At 60.7% G+C, this 17,215-nt stretch overlaps 7 protein-coding genes across 7 annotated transcripts in view; 2 read left to right on the top strand and 5 right to left on the bottom strand.

Moving 5' to 3' along the window:
* The window catches only part of SPRG_19683 (hypothetical protein), a gene marked incomplete at both ends in the record, with an annotated part of 2,488 nt that extends 1,843 nt beyond the window's left edge, over positions 1-645 (bottom strand). Inside the window, 4 exons of the mRNA XM_012343243.1 lie at positions 112-180; positions 225-301; positions 359-450; positions 500-645. Coding sequence (XP_012198633.1) covers positions 112-180; positions 225-301; positions 359-450; positions 500-645 — 384 coding nt within the window. The remainder of the gene's footprint in view (positions 1-111; positions 181-224; positions 302-358; positions 451-499) is intronic.
* Positions 646-1,781: 1,136 nt separating this feature from the next.
* On the bottom strand, positions 1,782-6,901 carry SPRG_04825 (hypothetical protein; the record flags this gene model as incomplete). The annotated part of the gene is made up of 3 exons (XM_012343224.1): positions 1,782-2,784; positions 2,832-4,194; positions 4,227-6,901. The coding sequence occupies 3 exons, from the start codon at positions 6,899-6,901 to the stop codon at positions 1,798-1,800; spliced, it is 5,025 nt and encodes a 1,674-aa protein (XP_012198614.1). The 3' UTR covers positions 1,782-1,797.
* Positions 6,902-7,413: 512 nt separating this feature from the next.
* SPRG_04824 (hypothetical protein) lies at positions 7,414-7,794 on the top strand. Its single transcript, XM_012343223.1, has 2 exons — positions 7,414-7,569; positions 7,625-7,794. Exons 1-2 carry the CDS (start codon positions 7,428-7,430, stop codon positions 7,705-7,707), a joined length of 225 nt encoding a protein of 74 aa, XP_012198613.1. The 5' UTR covers positions 7,414-7,427; the 3' UTR covers positions 7,708-7,794.
* SPRG_04823 (hypothetical protein) lies at positions 7,741-8,961 on the bottom strand (the record flags this gene model as incomplete). The annotated part of the gene is made up of 2 exons (XM_012343222.1): positions 7,741-8,593; positions 8,638-8,961. 2 exons carry the CDS (start codon positions 8,959-8,961, stop codon positions 7,751-7,753), a joined length of 1,167 nt encoding a protein of 388 aa, XP_012198612.1. The 3' UTR covers positions 7,741-7,750.
* A 488-nt stretch (positions 8,962-9,449) lies between these two features.
* SPRG_04822 (hypothetical protein) lies at positions 9,450-12,403 on the bottom strand (the record flags this gene model as incomplete). Its single annotated transcript, XM_012343221.1, has 7 exons — positions 9,450-10,328; positions 10,544-10,688; positions 11,136-11,262; positions 11,308-11,806; positions 11,863-11,917; positions 11,965-12,107; positions 12,158-12,403. The coding sequence occupies 7 exons, from the start codon at positions 12,401-12,403 to the stop codon at positions 9,579-9,581; spliced, it is 1,965 nt and encodes a 654-aa protein (XP_012198611.1). The 3' UTR covers positions 9,450-9,578.
* A 318-nt stretch (positions 12,404-12,721) lies between these two features.
* On the top strand, positions 12,722-14,782 carry SPRG_04821 (hypothetical protein; the record flags this gene model as incomplete). The annotated part of the gene is made up of 3 exons (XM_012343220.1): positions 12,722-13,389; positions 13,440-14,708; positions 14,747-14,782. The coding sequence occupies exons 1-3, from the start codon at positions 12,745-12,747 to the stop codon at positions 14,780-14,782; spliced, it is 1,950 nt and encodes a 649-aa protein (XP_012198610.1). The 5' UTR covers positions 12,722-12,744.
* On the bottom strand, positions 14,775-16,664 carry SPRG_04820 (hypothetical protein). Its single transcript, XM_012343219.1, has 2 exons — positions 15,858-16,664; positions 14,775-15,806 (listed from the first exon to the last, which is right to left on the bottom strand). Exons 1-2 carry the CDS (start codon positions 16,650-16,652, stop codon positions 14,817-14,819), a joined length of 1,785 nt encoding a protein of 594 aa, XP_012198609.1. The 5' UTR covers positions 16,653-16,664; the 3' UTR covers positions 14,775-14,816.
* Positions 16,665-17,215: the final 551 nt, after the last annotated feature.

Below are 17,215 nucleotides of genomic sequence, written 5' to 3'. Positions count from 1 at the left end.
TCGACCGGGTCACGGTTGCTGCACGAGTTGGAACGCTGTCGGCCTTTCCGTGTCTCACGGACCTGCAACACAGGATGGCGTCGATGCAAATAGGTCAATGCGAGGGCGTACCCAGCGGTGGAGGCCGTCGGCGCCCGGCATGCGCTTCCACTGCTTGCGCCGGCTTGCTGCGATCTGGAGCTTGCTCAGCGGGAAAGCTGGGACGTGCACCAATGTTTTTCCACTTTGGATATGCGGCCATGGTCTTTGAGATCGCGCTGATGAAGCTGCTGGAGGAGCTTGAACGTACCCTGGTCAATCCCTGCACGCGTCATGAGCCATACTATACGACGAGGACGACGACTGGTGGCTATCGTACCGCGCGGCGTCTGGCAGAGGTCGCAGCGGCGCTTGGCGGGGTGGTTGTGGAACGAGCAGACGCTGCAGTCCCAGAGGTTGTGGTCGCTAAAGCTACATCGACCGTGAGCGGCGAAGGAGAGCGGTCATGGCCATGGCGCACCTGTCGGCGAGGTTCTCACGGTAGATGTCGGACGCCTCGGTATCGAAGGCGACCACGTCGACGTCATGCTGCATGTCGCTGGCGTCGTCCCGACGGCGGAAGAGAATGAGGAAGACGACGAGCGCCGTAAGGAGCACGATCACCATGCCCAGGATGATGAACCATGCGAACGCTATCATGATGCTCGACGGGCCAATATGTCGAGATGCGTGTCTGCCGCCGGTTCGCGGCGCCAGAGATACAGTCCCAACAGGCCAATCCCATCGCCTCCGCAAAGCCAGGTGGCGCCACGGGGTGATGCCCCGAAGTTCGAAGCTGTTGCGGGAACCCCGCCAAGCTCAACTACCCATCGAAGTTCGAAGCTTGTGATAAGGGCCGCGTCTATGTCCGCGATGAGAAAAAGCGTAAAATATGCATTTTGGCGCTATGTCTCAAAAAGCCACCACGGTCATGAGTATGCAAACTCATCGCAGAGCTGCGGAACCAGATTGTGCCTGTCAACGACGCCACTAACCTCGACTGGATGGCAGCAGCAAGGACGAACGAGCGTCGTCGTCCTCTCGAAACCACTTGCGAGCAAGCAGCCGCATGCCCGCTTGTTGTCGTCTTGCGAAGACGTACCGGTACGATAGTGGAGGCGCCTGCGTGCGTGCAGTCATCGCAGCGACGTGAGTAACTGCGCTGCGACGGGGTGGAGCATTCATCCAGCGCGCTGGGCGCAAGGAATCCGTTTGCCTAGGCTCCTTCCCAAGCTCATCACGATCCTTTGGCTGCGCAGCCTTGAGACGTTCGAAACACGCGCTAGGGAGCTAGGGTACAAAAGATATTACTTGGTGCCGCCATCGATTGGCCCTGGTTCCCGGTAGACTCAGTCGGTCAACTAGATTGAATTCGGCAAGGCGTTGTTTGTACTAATAGGCAGTGTCACTGTCCGAACTGCACGTCGACGCCGTCAACGTGGCAGTCAAGGCGGACGACGATGCGGCCTTGGGGTTGACATCCATGGCCAGGACGTTGTCGGCGGCATCGATGGGCTTCGTTTGGCCACGAACCATACACCGAACCTTGCTTCTCTACCTCCAACCAGTGGTCAGTCAATCGAACACGACGCTTCTTCGATCGATCGAGCGAATGCGGCGTCAGGTGACTGACTACCTGTACTGCCACTATGACGTGGCACCACAGGAATGCGTTGCCAATGGCAATACATCCGAAGGCGCCGATCTCAAAACAAAAGCTCACGTCATTCGACAAACCGCCTCCGACGAAGCATCTCGCTGTACAGAGAGGTGGATTGATTACTCGAGCAAAGGTATGGCCGACGCAATGTGGTCTGGCGGCCTTGCTGGCTTGACCGCGGCGAGAGGCGTCGGGACCTTGTAGCCGCGCCACGTCTTGAGATCAAACACATACAGCATGTCTGCTCGCTCGAACGAGAGGACGCCATTGAGAAGCGCCGACGCGCGGTCCAAGCAGTACACGCCGTGGAAGAGCCAGTCGTCGCCCCGAAAGAAGCGCCCTGCTGTCGCGTGCAGGAAGAGTGACGCCGCGCCGCGCAGCAAAGTGCCTCTCACGACGCACTCGGAGACCGCACTCGCAACAAACGACGCGGCCAGGACACATAGGAGCCCGAGGCATCGATCGAAGCTACCGATTTCAACATTCCCCATCGCGCATTCGACGAGGCCGTCGACGATCGGCGTTGAACACGAGCGCGCGACGTGCACGATGGGCTCGATCGGCGCCGCCAACGTCCAAGTACTGACCGCAAGAAAGGACACAAGGCTGGTCTTGATCGCGATCGACTGCGTGTGTGCGGCCGTAACCATAGAGAAGACGTCGTTGGCGACGTAGACGAGCCAGGAGGTCTCGCCCGCTGCGACAAGGACCCACAAAACGTTCACGGGTGGTGCGATGAACCGCGTGCGGCCATTTGTGGTGTCAACGTGCAGCGCGCCTGTTGAGAGCACGACGAGGGCTGTCAAGCCGCGTACGAGCTGCAGCGGTCGGCCAAGCCAGACGGCACCGGCAACGCGATTGAACTGAAGAAAGTTGTAGCCCTCCACTTGCCCCGCGATTGCGAGTGTGTACGCAAAGAGAAGCACGGCAACGCAGAGAAGACCGACGGAGAAGGTGAAAAGTGCCGGCGTCAGGTAGCGCATCGCGGCGTGCGGGACGTTGTTGCGGCCCGCGATTGTGACGACACCATCGACGTACGTTGAAATCAGTGTGAGCGAAGCCAGATCGCCTTGGAAACTCACCACCTCGCGCATGCCTTGCACCCACTGCAGCAGCATTGCCCAGCCAAAAAATTATACGGCTCGGACGCGACAAGTCCCATTCGGCTGAGCGTCGACGTGTTGGCGAGGAAGCCCGCGATATCAATGTGCGAGACCTCTGCAACCAGCGTTTTCGCCTGTAGTTGGACATCGCCTTCGTCCGATGATGCGAGAAACGTTGAAACAAAAGATAGCGCTGCGTAAACAGACGCGAGGCAGTTGTGCGGCGTGCGAACGTCTTGCGCGCAGATGTCGGTGGCCAGCGTCTCGACACGCGACGCGCCCATGACCAAGATAAGGTAGACCAACGTGCGTGGATCCAAGCGAGCGTACTCGAGACGCGTACTCGAACAGCCGCCTCGCGCGGTAAAAAACGATGGAAGGCCGTTGTGCAGTGGCGTGGAGGGTCGAGATGGACATAAGATGTCCATGCCCATTCCGTTACGACCGAGCCATTCCATGGGGACAGCCGACGCATTCCAAAGCACTGGTATCGATGCAAGCTGCGTATGTGCTGTAGCATTGGCATCGAGCGCAATGAGAAGGCTCTGCGCCAAACTCTTGTACAAGGCGACGAGTGTGTCTGGCGGACGGACGCGCAGCATGTCGATCGTACCGAAGGGTCCTAGCGCCGCGCGCACCATGGCGTAGCTTGTGTCGAGTGGCGTCGCGAGAAGGCCTTGCTCCACCAGCACGTCCTCGATCGACGTCGCAGCGTAGGCGAACGACGATAACGCGCTGGTGCGGAGAAGAGACCTGCCATGGATCGTCGATAGGTTCAAAGACACGGCGTAGAGGTCGCTTGCAAAGCCCCAGTACATGTGCAAGCAGCTTTGGTCGCGGACGTGGAACGTTGCATCGATGGTGGTGAGCGACAGGGCATACGTGGCACCGTACGCTGTCACAACGTCGTACGTGGCGCGGAGGCCGAGCACCTTGTAGTTTTGCCACTGCGTCAAGTACGCTGTGATGCCCGCGCGTTCCCAGCGCGCCGCTTCGCTCGCAATGGACGATCTTGCACCGTTGTCGGCGGTCTGTGTTATCCAGGCACGGCCGCGGTCACTGGTCCGAAGCGGGTCCAAAATGCTGCTGTTGAGCCCACGCCACGACGGAGCACGCGCGACGGTGTCCCAGTTGGTGTTACCGAGGAGGCTCTCGAGGTACACGGCGCCGTTTCTCGCAAAGACCGGCGAGTAGCACCGACTTTGGCGCGCGCTTGAGGCTGCCATCTCCCACGTCTGGTTGAAGTCGAGGAAGCAGTAGGGTGTAAAAATATACGGCAAAAGGTTGATGTCCATCGAGCGCAGGCCTGCGATGACGGCAGGCAGCGTCGCTTCCATGTGCAGCCGTGCTCCGTCAAGCGCGGACGACCAGATGCGCGACTCGTTGCAGAGCTGACTCTCGAGGAGCGACGTGCTGAACGTCGATGGTCGTCGTGTGTGATGGACAGCGGGGCGCTAAACCACTGTGCCAGCAGCGGCAGGTGCAGCGCTGCGTCAAAGTTGGCCGAGAACAAGGCCGTCGAGAAGGCCGACGATGCGAGGGTGAGATACCCAAAACTGCACGCGACGGTCAGCGCTACGTAGATGACACCGCCACTGGCACGGAGGAGCCGCCAGCGACGGTTTGTCACCGAGGCGCCGGTCGATAGGAGCGTCGACCAGGATGGCCCCCGGCGCACGACGACGGGCCACGCAAACGTCGGCGTTCGAAGCCCGACCGTGTGCTGCGCCGGGTTGGCAATGTTGGGCGTAAAGACCCAGAGATTCACGTCAAAGACGTGGTGGCGACCGGGCAGATACCCCGCCAGCGTACTCGAGAGCACGTCTAATGTTGACGCCAGCGCGGTCCGGCGCGCCTGCACTTCGACGAGGATGCCGTGCACGGACGCGGAAAAGAGAAGCGTTCGCGGCGGCGCCGACGGCTCGACGGCCTGGAACCACCACCACCAGTAGTAGTAATAGTTGGACACTTGCAAGATATAGTAGGCGACACAGACACTCGTGGCGTTGATCGCGATGAGCAGTAGCACGCGCTGGAGGCTGCCGACGTACACGACACCAGCTGCACATGTGGCCACGGCCGGGGTCAGTGTGTAGCTGCACGCCTCTGCGTCGAGGTAGAGCTCGATGCCAACCGGGTGGAAATAACACACCAGTACGAGAACGAACCATGCAAGGAACGACCCGACGGGTGCGGCGCGGTGCAGCACCGTCACGGGTGCGCAGGCGTCTTGGAGGAGGTAGACGAGCCACGTCGCTTCGCCCGACGCAACGGCGACGGCAAGGAGCGACTTGGGCGCCGCCTGCAAGTACGAATAGCCCGAGGGTGAAGTCACCATGACGGTCGTTGCCGTGCTTAGATAGACAAACGCAGAGAGACTCCGCAGAAAGAGCGCGGGTCGACCGAGCCACGAAAAGCCCACGAGGCGATTAAAGTGCAGAAAGTTGAGCCGCGGCGCGTACGACGGGCGGTAGCGCAGCGCCAAGAGACCGATGACAAGCGCAAGCGTCGCGAGTACGCCCGACGTGTAGCATGCTAGGACGATGAGAAGCGAGCCAGTGGCGACCGGCACTTCGTTGGGGTTGGCCACCGATGGCGCGCCGACGGCCAGCGGTTGGGATAGCACCGTCATATTCGTTGCTGGATAGAAGCTTGCCTCTCGGTGCCCGAGTAGCCACTCGTGCAGTAAAAGCCAAGCATTGAGACTGTCCAGTGCGATCGTCGTCGACGGCGCGTCGGCAGTGGCAAGCGTGAGACGCGCCGTGGCGTTGCGTGCAGCGACCGCGTCGACGATGGACAACCTTGCTTGCAGCGCGCGGTGCACCGGATCCAGCGATGCAAGCGCCGCGACACATGTACCGGTGGTGTCACTGGCGCAGATGCGATGCATAGCGAGTGGCTGCGTGGCGTTGGGCGCCAGCAGTAGCATCGCAAACACCATACTCGCGACAGACACCGAGGTCGGACAGAGCGTGGCATCAGCTGCGCACCACGCGCGTTGCAGGAACGTTGGTGCTGGTCCCGGCATCAATCGCACTGACGCGCCATCTTGCACCCGGAGCGCTGTAAAGGCGAGCTGGAAGCGTGTAAAGTACATCTGCAGCCTCCACGGTGCTGGCTGCAGCACCGCGTACATGGCAGTGGACGTCAACGCGCCTGTCGGTTTTGATGTACCATGGACGAGCGCGCAGTCCAGTTGGACACACGTGGCTACATCGGCCCAGAAACCGATGGCTTGGGATGGCGGTGTCGGCAGCCACCGACGAGGCGTGATCGTGATCGGGTACTCCATGCCGAGGGCATTGCGAAGAACGACCGTCGCCGTCAAGTGCGCGTCAAATGCGTCGTCGTATTGGAACTGCCACGTCTCAAGACCGCATTGGGCCCAGAGTTTGGCTTCGTCGGCGACGCTAAGCGGAGCGCTCGTGGCGAATGTGGCCAGCCACGCGCGTCCGCGAGGCCCGAGCGGACTCGCAATCGTGGCATTGATGCGTGCGAGCAGCGCGACTCGATCAGCGGACGGCAGGACGTTGCGCAGCACAGCCTCGAGGTACACGGCGGCGTTGCCTTGGCTTCTCGTAGTGTTGCACGAGGCAGCCAGCCCGGCAAAAGGGATTGTCCGCGCCAAATCTGCCCAGCAGAACTGCGTCGGAAGCGCTTCGATGGCGCGGGACGGCGCGGTCCGTAGCATGTTGATCGCTGCGTGCACCGGCATGGGCCGCAACCATAGGTCCCGCGCCCACGCCGTGCTGTCCTCGATGCGTATCGTCGAGAATGGCAGTGCGAAGTACGTCTTGGGGAGCGCCAAACTCGTGTTGTAGTCGAGGTAGAGCCCAGTATCGAGCAGCGACCGGTTGTAGCGCTGCAGTGTCACGACGAGGTCGGCCAAGTACGTTTGATGGGCGGAGGCGTTGAAGCCGGCCCAGGCAGCGTCGTTTGCAAAGCTGGGATGGATCAATAACACGTACAGTGCGCTGCAGGCAACCGTCCAGAGCACGTACAAGGCAGCAAGCACCATCTCGACGCGGTCCCGGCACGATGTGTACGCGGGCGGTGGCGCCGTCGTTGGCATGGCTTGGCGAAGGAGGTCCGCAAGCCGCGGCGCAGGCTCCACCTTCATGACGTCAGATTCAAAATTAACCGCCGCCTTTTCTGCTGACGACTATAAATAGGGCACAGCATGGTGGGCCTAGTCCAGAGTTGAGTGTTCGTGTATGTCGGATGGCAACGGCTTGTCCTTTAGCTTGACCCCTAGCCCTTGCCCCTTCTTTGCTGCGTGCAAAAGTATGGAGACCCTGGAGGCTCCCATCGCCTCGGCACCATTGCGTTGTCCGATGAGAGCACTAGAGTCGACACTGCTTAAAGCGGCAGAGTACACAAAATCGTATGCGACTGTGGCCCGCCGTAGAAAGGCGTTGGCCTGTTGGTACCGGTATAAGATGAGAAGGCTCGGGTGTCATTCAGCTCGCAGATCGCAACTACATCAAGGTCGAACGGCATCGCAAGGGCTGACGTGACCCTTGCCGTCGCTGCCCACTGGCCATGAGAAGCGTCGTCCTCGGAGCCAGCTGCTTCGAATTTGGATGGCGTCGGCGATTTTCGAAAATCCTGGCCACATTCGATAAATGTAATATCTTGCGATTTGTATGGAACGGTATGTCAAAGTGCAACTTGCTGTCATGAAGGACCCGCGCGACCCAAGTACGCCGACGCCGGGCTGCGTCGCGGCCGCGGCCGCACCGCGAACTGCCGCCGAGGCCGCGCCACCTGTGCACGAAGTCTTTGGCGGTACGTGCCTGTGTTTGATGTACACTATGCCAACGACTCATGGCCTGCTGCGCAGATGGCAATTTGAACGCTGTCATGCTTGTGCTCTTGCTCCTGCACTTGATGCAGTACGCGATGCGCGACCCCTGCACGTGCTAAGAACGCTATATCTATGTATATGAAGTTGCGTACGAAATCACGATCAAAAGCACTTGCGATCCAAGATCGACTCGTGGTACTCTTCCCACTCTTGTCGTGTGATCTGGATGTCCTTGAACGTTGGGAGCGACGCAAACATGGAGCCGCCGATCCACGCTGCGATCTTGCGGTGGGTGTTGTACCCTCGCTCGCGCGTCTCGTAGTCTGGCACGACGCGAATGTCGGGCTCGACGAGCTTCGTGCGGAGCTCGTGGTGCAGTCGCTTGGCGAGCCCTGGGATCATGGTCGTGCCGCCAGCGAGGACCACAGCACCGCGAAGGTCGCGCTGGAGATCCTTGTCGCACATGGAGATGCTCTGCGCGACGAGGTCCGGCAAGCTCTTGGTCTCTTTGGCAGGATGATCGTCGGGCAGCGCCGACGGATCGAAGAGAACGTCCGTGGCCTTGGACCGGCAGTCGCTGTTGATCGTGATGACCGTTCCGTCCGGTAGCTCAAACGGCTTGTTGGTCTCGTTGAGTGGCGCGTCGCGACCTGTCATCGTGTAGCAATGGCTCTCCTTCATGTCGGCAAAGACCGAGACATGCTGGAGCTTGAGCGCATACCCGCTTTTGCTAATGAGGAGCTCGAGGTGTTTTGTGATGTCCATGCCGCCGACTTGCAAATGCAGCGTCGCATGCGGCAGCGCGTAGCCCTCAAAGATGGGCACCGCGTGGCTCGATCCGTGGCCGGCCTCGACGACAATTCCACGCGTCCGACCAGACGCGAAGAGCGAGAGCACGCACTGCTGCATGCTGTAGAAGGCCGACACCTTGTACGACTCGAACATGAGCTGCGCCGTCTTGGCCAGTTGCGCCTTGGATGCCGGCGGCGCGCTTGTGCAGAGCACCTACGCAAACAAGGTCGGAGAAGGCGTGTGATCCATGGTCGCACCGGCATGTTGATGGCCTCGGGGTTCATGCGCAGCTCGCGTTCAAACGTGTAGTCCCACACCTTCTCCATGGCATCCCAATCCGTGACGTTGCCGCGCAAGATTGGGTCGACAATCTCGAGATGGTCGCGGATGCTTGCCGTCTCCTTCCCGACAAAGAAATCGCGGTCGGGCTTGAGCCCGTTGTGGTGCGAGAGGAGCCACTCGGGATTCCGTGGCGTGCCCAAGGACGTCTGGAAGATGCCACGTGGTGTGTCTTCGCCCGAGAAGCCAACCTTGATGCAGCCCGACCCGTTGTCGAGCACGATCGCTCCAAGGTCGTCCATGCCCGCGACCTTTCGCAAGCAATGGGATCTTATTTCACACCATTTGCATCTACTATACTAAATAGTGTGATATGGACGTTGGAAAGGCGCCTGGTCCGATGTCGGTAGCTTCAACCTGTCCCGTCTCGTCGGCTTTTCCCAGTTCGCACGCCAGCGCAACGGTCCTTCCTCCGCCAGCATTACGCCGCCAGGATTGGACAAAGGAGGACCAGCTGCACTACATGGTCGCACGACGTACTTTGGATTACGTGGCACGGTCCAGGGATAGTAGAGGCGGTCGCTTGAAGATTCGCTTCAGAAGCGGGGTCGTGGGATCTGGGCGCAGAGATGAGATCCTCATTTCTGACGACGGCGTTGGTCCAACCCGGGCCTGGGCCGGTCGGTCGACGCCGCAGATTGGTCACGGGCAGCTGCACGCTACGATCTGGCGCGCTGGTGTCGAATCGTCCCACACACTGGCGGGAAGGCGACAGGCCACACGACGAGATACCGTTAAGAACAAAATTGAATTTCAAGAAGCGTTAAAATAGGAAGCAAAACCGACAATAAATAGTACAAGGCACGAATAAAATAACAGCGCGGCGCCGTGACAAAAACGGCCGTATCGGACAGCATATCTAGTCCGACGACGAGCCAATGCTGTCGCTGCGACCAAACACGTCGCGGCCGTGGGCAATGCAAAGACCCTTCTTCTTGCGGTACTTGGTGCAGCCTTCGACGCGGCAGTAATGGATGCCGCCGTGCGCCGAGCAGAGGCCTTTCGCCTTGCTGTGCTTGGTGCAGCCGTCGACCTTGCAGTACCAGCCACCGCCGTGGGCGACACAGAGACCGTTTTTGTGGCGCAGCTTGTGGCAATCGGCCACCTTGCAGTAGCGCGAGCGCACGTAGACCTTGGACGCCATGGGTTGCATCATGACGACGCTCGGGAGCGGCTTGCCCACAGGGCTCGTCGCGTGGCGCTTCGTCTCGAGCTTCATGCGCGGCGTCATGAGCGACGCACACTCTTCGCCGACGCTGTGGAAGCGGCACATGCCGTCCAGGACGCTAATGTTGCGGCAGCCGTTCACCGCGCACGTATGGTCGCGGCAGAGGCCACCGATCGTGGCTTCGCGGCTGCAGGTCGAGAGGAAGCACTGGGTGTCGCGGCGCAGATCCAGGAGACCGTAGGCGCCCGTGAGGTCTTTGGCAAACGTGAGCGCGCGCATCGCGAGCGGCTCCGACTTGATGTGCACAGGGTTCAGGAGCGATGCGATCGCAAAGGGCGATCCGCGCGCGTCGTCGGCGAGGCTGGGCGGTGGCACGACAATGGTCATCGACATCTTCGTACGCTGGGCGAGGATTGCAAAATGATGCCATTGGCGGCCTTGCTAAAAGCACCGGAAAACCGAAAAGCGTTTCGAAAAACAATCCTCCCAAAGAGTGACATTGTATTTGCACTTGATGTTTGTATGGTGTCGCCGGCTTCAACACGGCGTTGCATTAAAATATCGAACCTGAAATTTCGAACGGCGAGAAGCCGTGGGAACCAGATTGGCCGCCGCAAGTGATCGGCGCACATAAGATACGTGCGACTTGGTCGTACGTCCCGGTCCTCGATCGACGCGGCGGCGCCCGAGCGCGCAGGCCCCTCGTCGGTCGTGGGTAGCAGCGGCAGCGAGCGGCGAGCGGCGGCGACGAGGACGGCGGCGTCGACGACGGTGGCCGCGATGTCGAGTCGTCCGTGCCATCTGTGGCGAGCGCCAGCTGCGGCAGATTCGTGGGCCGCCACCCACGGTGGTGCCACTCTGCCTCGTCTTCATGGAACGCGACCGGCCGCTCATCGTCGATAAGGCCAGCGTCGCCTTGCCACGTCAGGGCGCTACATCTTCACCAGGTGCAGATCCGACGGCTTCAGCTGCGAGGATTCGAAACCAGACGCCGTCGACATCGTTAGCAACGTGGCACGCCAAATATATGGAAGCGCCAAGATTTTATCGAATTGCAACTCGTAGTACGCCTGTCGACTAGGATTTGCGTGGGACGTCGTCGTCGTCAATTCTGGGGGCGCCAGATTCGCCTGCCCAGAATCACACTACAACACACATTAGCCCGGATCATGGTTGGTGTAGAGATGCACACAGTGGCCGTGTTGATCTCACGCAATACAGGAGAAGATGACGCATAGTACCTCGTACGTGGCCACCAAGCCTGTCCGCAACTGCGTGGCCGCGGCGAGAAACGAAGCCGACGACGGTGGTAGGATTGGCCTCGGGACAGCGACGCGCGTTGTCGAGAACGGACCTTCCGCTTCCTCGGGTGCTGCTACGCATCCCGTCGCTCGCTGTACAACACGATCGGTCGCTCTACCTGGACTTCTTGATGATGATGGCGGCTTGGCGATGTTACTCATGGAAAGCGTCCCTGTCGCCATCGCCATGGGTGTCGATACAGCCGGCGGGCAGCCGAGCGACGCGTACTGCCACGCAGCGCCAATGCCCAATCGACGCAGCATTGCCGCTTGGCCCACGTGGCTGCTCAGTCCAAGCGCGGCTGCGGCTTGAAAGACATCTGGCGTCGGGTCCCAGCACAGCGTGTCATTCGGGTGCACGTGCGGTAGGAGCGCGGCCTCAAACTCGACGCACAACCCAGCCGGTGCGTTTGGCGCCGCTGCCTCTACAAACTGCTCGCGGTGCAGCATACAATGGCTCAGCGACTCGCGCAGCACCAGTCGACGCGTGCGTACTACTCTGCTGCTTGGCGCCTCGCGTGGGAGCTCGGCTGACGTCGTCGGGACTGAAATTGATTCGTCACCGCGGTAGTCCCAGATGTCGACGAGGATGCAATTGTCGTAGAAGATGCATGGCATCTACGCCACCCAGCGGTCGCATGTGAGAAGGAAACAGCGAATCCGATGGGTTGCACCAAGGTCGTGAGGCCGGCCGGAATGACGCCGCTGTCGAGCGCCAGCAAAAACGCGCTGTTGTGTGGCATTCAAACGCTGTCAAGAGAGTCGCGCGGTCGTACCTCGAAGCATCGTCGTAGGCTTGCGCGTAGCCATCGACCGCCTCGGCGCGTGCGACGCCGCGGCAAAGAAAGCCCTCACGAAACAAGAACACGACGCACGAGCTCTTCAAGTCCGGTAGCGCGTGAAGCGGGAGCCCATGGTGCTACGCCGTTGCGACCGTGATCATACGCCCGGCTGTGAACGCGAGCCTACTGTTACGGCAAGTGTGGGATTGGCCAACGCGCGGACCAGAGACTCGCACTGTGGCGGCTGCACGCTGCTGGAGCACGCTCGCGCGACGCTGGCCATGGCCACCGCGTCGACGATCTGCCGCCAATGGCGCTTGACGACGCGCTTGGGAATGGTGATGGGCGCTTGCAGCTGCATTGGCGCGCCCGGCGGCCGCTTGCACGAGGCGCGCTTCGCCTTCTGCCCGCGCAGCTCGAACGAGATGCGCATGGTCGATCTTCCGGTTGTGCTATGCCGGTTGCGAGATCCGTACGCAATCGGCTAAACGAACGCAACGTGTCCGGCAACAGCCACGGAGCCCATGCAGGGAGCCAAGATGATGCTGGACGAGAGGGATACGGTTGGCGAGGAAGGCTGGCCGCAGCTGCGTACGTGCATATCACTTGCTTCGCATCTTGCTTGCCGCGCACGGTATCTTCCATCGCAGTAGCTTCATGAGGCGTTCCCGTATACAATTTCGGCGACGACTCTAGTGTTGCGTGGATTTAGACACATGAGCCAACGGGATTGCTGGAGGCAGAGTCATCATGCAAGGCGATGGTAAGATCAACATGGAAGCGATTCCGATGCCAGCGTCCATCTCGATGAGCCCACCCGGAGGCCTCTCGCTCCTCGAGCAGGAGGAAGACAACAACGAGGAGATGACGTCGGCCGAGCTCGACCAGCTCCAGCCGCTCAGCATGAACGAGCCGCTGCTTCGGCCGTCGCACACACGCCGGACCGGGCGGCCTGCGAACCCTGTATGGCAGTACTTTCTGCGCGGCGCCAAGCGCAACCGGTTCCACTACCATGCGTACTGCCGGTACTGCGTTCTCCACTACAAGCAGGCGCACGCAGACATGGACGACGACGGAGCGATGGAGCACGTCGACTCGACGCGGGGCGTCCAGTCCGACATGATCAAGCACCTCAAGCAGTGCGAGCACTCGCCCTCCAACGTCGTCGAAGAGCTCGAAGCGTACTTGGCCGAGTGCCACCATCGCGCCAAGACAACGCCCACCGCGGTGAAACGGAAGCAACCGAGCCGCCCCAACCAAGACGCGCCCGATACGCTGCTGTGGAAGGCGACTGTCTCTGCGAGTCTTCCTCTGCACTGGACTCGCGCGCCTTTGATCGCGTCGCTCTTATCCATCCCGTCGCCGCTCGGGGACATTGCGACGGTCGCGTCCAGTCTTGCAAAAGCGCAGCTCGACAAGGTCAAAGAAGGAATGCTCAACTCAACGATCAAGGGCGGACTCACGCTCAGCGTCAACGCGTGGCAGCCGCAGGCGTCGGGGCCCACCTCGTCTCGTTCTCGCTCATCAACTCGGACGGCGACGCCTGCGCGCTCTCCTTGGTGTCGGTCACCGACTGGACCGTCGCCGAGCTGCAAGCCCACGTGAGCGCTTGTCTCAGCGCGCTGCGCCAGAGCAACGTGTCGATTATTGCCATCGTCGCTGACGCGATGCTGCCGCTGCAAGCCGCGATGCGCTTCCAGGCTGCAAGCGCACCTGACCTCCTCGTCTTGCCGTGCCTCCACCACGTGCTCGATATGCTCCTTGGCTTCCTCGTCACCGACGAGCGCTACGAAGCTCTTTTGGGCGCGATGATGGAGGTCGGGAGCTACCTTCGGCACCCGTCCATCTCGTTCGTGCCGCCGCCCGTGGCACTGGCCAACGACGTCCACTCGATCGTCGCGACGCTGGATGCCTTTGTGCAGCTGGAAGACGCCATGGCAGACGTCGCGCTACCACCGTCCCTCCGCGCCTATATCGACGACCCTGCGACATGGGGCGCCCTGCGGGCGCTCCTCCAGCGTCTACGACCGCTGCACGCGGCCATGACCCGCAAGTGTCCAACGCTCACCCACGTCGTGCATACATTAGCGTGGCTCTACAGACACTTCGGCGACGACGAAGCCATGCGACGGCTGCTCGAGAGCTTTTGGCGCTGGTACGACCTCCCGACGATGGGGCTGGCTTGCATCTTTAACGTGCATCTGGATCTGCAACTCTCGCCCGCCGTGCGCAGCCTCGTGCCGACGTACTTTGAGCTGATGTACGGTCGCTGGTTCCACGCACCGATCGCACCGTCGACGATCGACGATGTCCTCGCCGCCGTCGACGCCAAGTCGTTCCCGTTTGATGGGGATGTCACGCGCGACTACCTCGACGACGTCAGCTCCTTCTACTCGTTTGTCGCCAACTCGCACCCGGAGCTCTGCGCGCTCTGCTGCCGCCTCTTTGCCGTCGCTGTCCACGCAGCGCCCGTGCCACGGCTCTTGCGCCGCGCACCCATGGACAACACGGACGCCCTCCTTCCGTGGCTGCACATTGCCTTTGCCGTGAGCGCCACCAAGCCATCGTCGCCGGTAATGGCCAAGTCCAAGGACGCGAACCGATGGCTGCACGCGCAAGAGACGCAGACCCACGGCGTCTTCAGCAAGCGCGAGTGGACCGCGTTTGCGTCGGCGTGGCGGCGCCGACTCGCCGACGAAGTGGCCATTGCGTCGGTGCCACCGACCGAGGGACCGGCCGTGCGCCTACGCGATTTTTGGTGGCGCTCCCGCCCGAGAGCGCTCCACCCACAATCAACTCTGCAGTGGAATGATGAAACACACGGAAATATATTCGTCGCAGCACGTCTACTTGGTCTTCTTGTCCTCGTCGTCGTCGTCGTCTTCGCTGTCACTCGAGTCCTCCTGCAGCTGCATGACCTGCTGGAAGAGCGTCGGCTCATTGTCGAGCTCGACGTCTTCCGGGTGCGCCTCAAAGACCGGGAGCGAGTCGGCCGAGACGACTTGGAACCGGATCGCCTTGCGCTGGTCAAGACCCAAGTACGAGTCCGACTTGAGCCAAATATCAAGTTGATACTGGCCTTCCTTGGGCGGCGCCTGGAGACGGAGCTTCTCCTCGACGACCTGCTCCTGCGACGTAATCTTCGAGAACGCGTGCAAGTGGTTCGAGCGCGAGTCACCGACAAGGATGAACCACCGCTCGGCCTTGGGCACGGGAAACTCGGGCGCGTACACAAGGTCGCACGTCTCGCCTTCCTCGACGTTCTTGCGCGTGAGCTTGACCGTGACCGTCATAATGTCGCCCTCGGCAATCTGATCTTCGTCTTCAACTTCGCACGTAATCTCCATATCAATGTTGGGGAGGATCGAGCACACACGGTTGACCTCGGCCTTCTCGTCCTCGCTCATGTTGTTCATGCCCCGGCGCGCATCTTCGGGCGCGTCGATAAACTGCTGGAGGCTACGGATGCCGTTCTTGCCCGTCATCGTGTGCTTGACCTCGGCTTCGGTAAAGTGCGGCAGCTGGAGGAGCGCAGAGTCCTTCACCCAGAGCGCCTGCGTGATGTGCTGCTCAAACTCAATGACGTTGACGATCGTTTGGAGCCAGCCCTTGGAGACGCAGATCTCCATCATGCCATCAATCAAATGCATCGCCTTCTTGAGCATCGTGTTGAGGTCGGTCTGGAGCGCCGCGCTCAGCGGCTTGCGCAGCAGGTGCGCGTGCAAGAGGAGGTTCGACTTGGCGATACCCGGGTGGTTGAAGCGGGCCTTGGCCATGCTCTGGTCGTTCTTGAGGTCGCGGAAGATCGCACCGAGCTCGCCCTGGTCGGTCGGGCGCTACGAAAAGATACATATTAGACCTTGGTGCGAGATGCAAGCACGACGTACGACGGGGATTTCACGGTACTCGGCCGACCCGGCAAGGATCTCGGGCATCATCTTCAAGTGGGCGTGCTCCGAGAGCGCATAGTTGTAGAAGCCGTACGAGTCGTACATGATCATGCTGTCACCGTACTGCTTCGAGTGCGAGTACCAGAGCGCGACTGCGGACGGGATCGCGACGACAAGCACGAGAAGGTAGATGGTGAGGATCGCCATGTGGTTGTCCTTGTCGAGTAGGAACGTCGGGAGGCCAATGCTGAGCTGGAGGGATTGGCGGCCATCCGGGTTGCCAAACATCTCAAAGTTCTTCTTGGCGACGGGGTCCGTAAGCGCCTGGTTGGCCTTGGCGACGAGCACAAACTTGGACTCGGCGACCGAGTCGCCCGGGTTCTTGTCCGGGTGGTAGAGCAGACTCATCTTGCGGTACGCGCGCTTGATCTCTTGCTCGGACGCGCCGCTTGCAATGCCAAGGATCGCAAACGGGTCAAACGTCTTGATCTCCGAGTCGTCCTTGACGAGCATGATCATCGTGTAGAGGCCATACCACATGACCGCAAGCACGACAAGGTTGATGACAAAGGCCACGTTGAACACCTTGCGCACCGACGTCTTCTCGGCCTGGAGCTGCCGGACCTTCTGGAGCTCCTTGTCGCAGCGCACGTCGAGCTGGTCAAGCAACTTGTCCTTGAGGAAGACGCCGTAGATGATGCGCTTGAGGCTCAAGTACGTGAGCGGGATCGCGTAGAGCGACCCGAGCGAGATGCCAAAGTAGTAGAACGCCGAATTATCGTACTCCAACATGGCAAAAGAGCTTGTGACCAAACACAGCGGGGCGAGTCCGGAAAGCACGCCACGTATCCGGCAGATTTTACACTTGCGGTTTGTATCGCCACGTGGCCCAACTTTCCATACAATCGCCAAGTCGGGTCGAAAAAGAAGCCTTGGACTATGCAGTCAAGGACGACGCGGGCGACGGGGCGAGGAAGACTTGGACGATGGGACGAGGACGGCCCGGGCGACGGTGTGAGGAAGCGACGAAGGGAGTATGGAGCATGATGAGGGGTGCGACGACGACGACGACGATTGCATGGAGGAAGAAGCGAGCGCGTCCGTAGAGCGAAGAACTTGAACGATGGCGAGCAATATGATGCGCCGAGGCCAAGGACGACCATGAAGGACGTGCCGCAAAGGTGGACGAAGGCCAGGATGACAATGGTCGTGTGCATGGGAGTGTGTACCTCCTGCGCCGACGCCAAAGCTGCATGCGGGAGCTGCGGATGAGAATGGTAGCCGAACATGAGCCTGCCCACTACGTGGCACTTGGATCATGCGTCTATTTGAATCCGATTTTCAAGTCGCATAGT

The sequence above is a fragment of the Saprolegnia parasitica genome (assembly GCF_000151545.1).
Source record: "Saprolegnia parasitica CBS 223.65 unplaced genomic scaffold supercont2.12, whole genome shotgun sequence".
In the NCBI taxonomy this organism is placed as follows: Eukaryota; Oomycota; class Saprolegniomycetes; order Saprolegniales; family Saprolegniaceae; genus Saprolegnia; species Saprolegnia parasitica.
The sequence above is the reverse complement of the archived record's forward strand: the minus strand, read 5'-3'. Positions and strand labels throughout refer to the sequence as shown.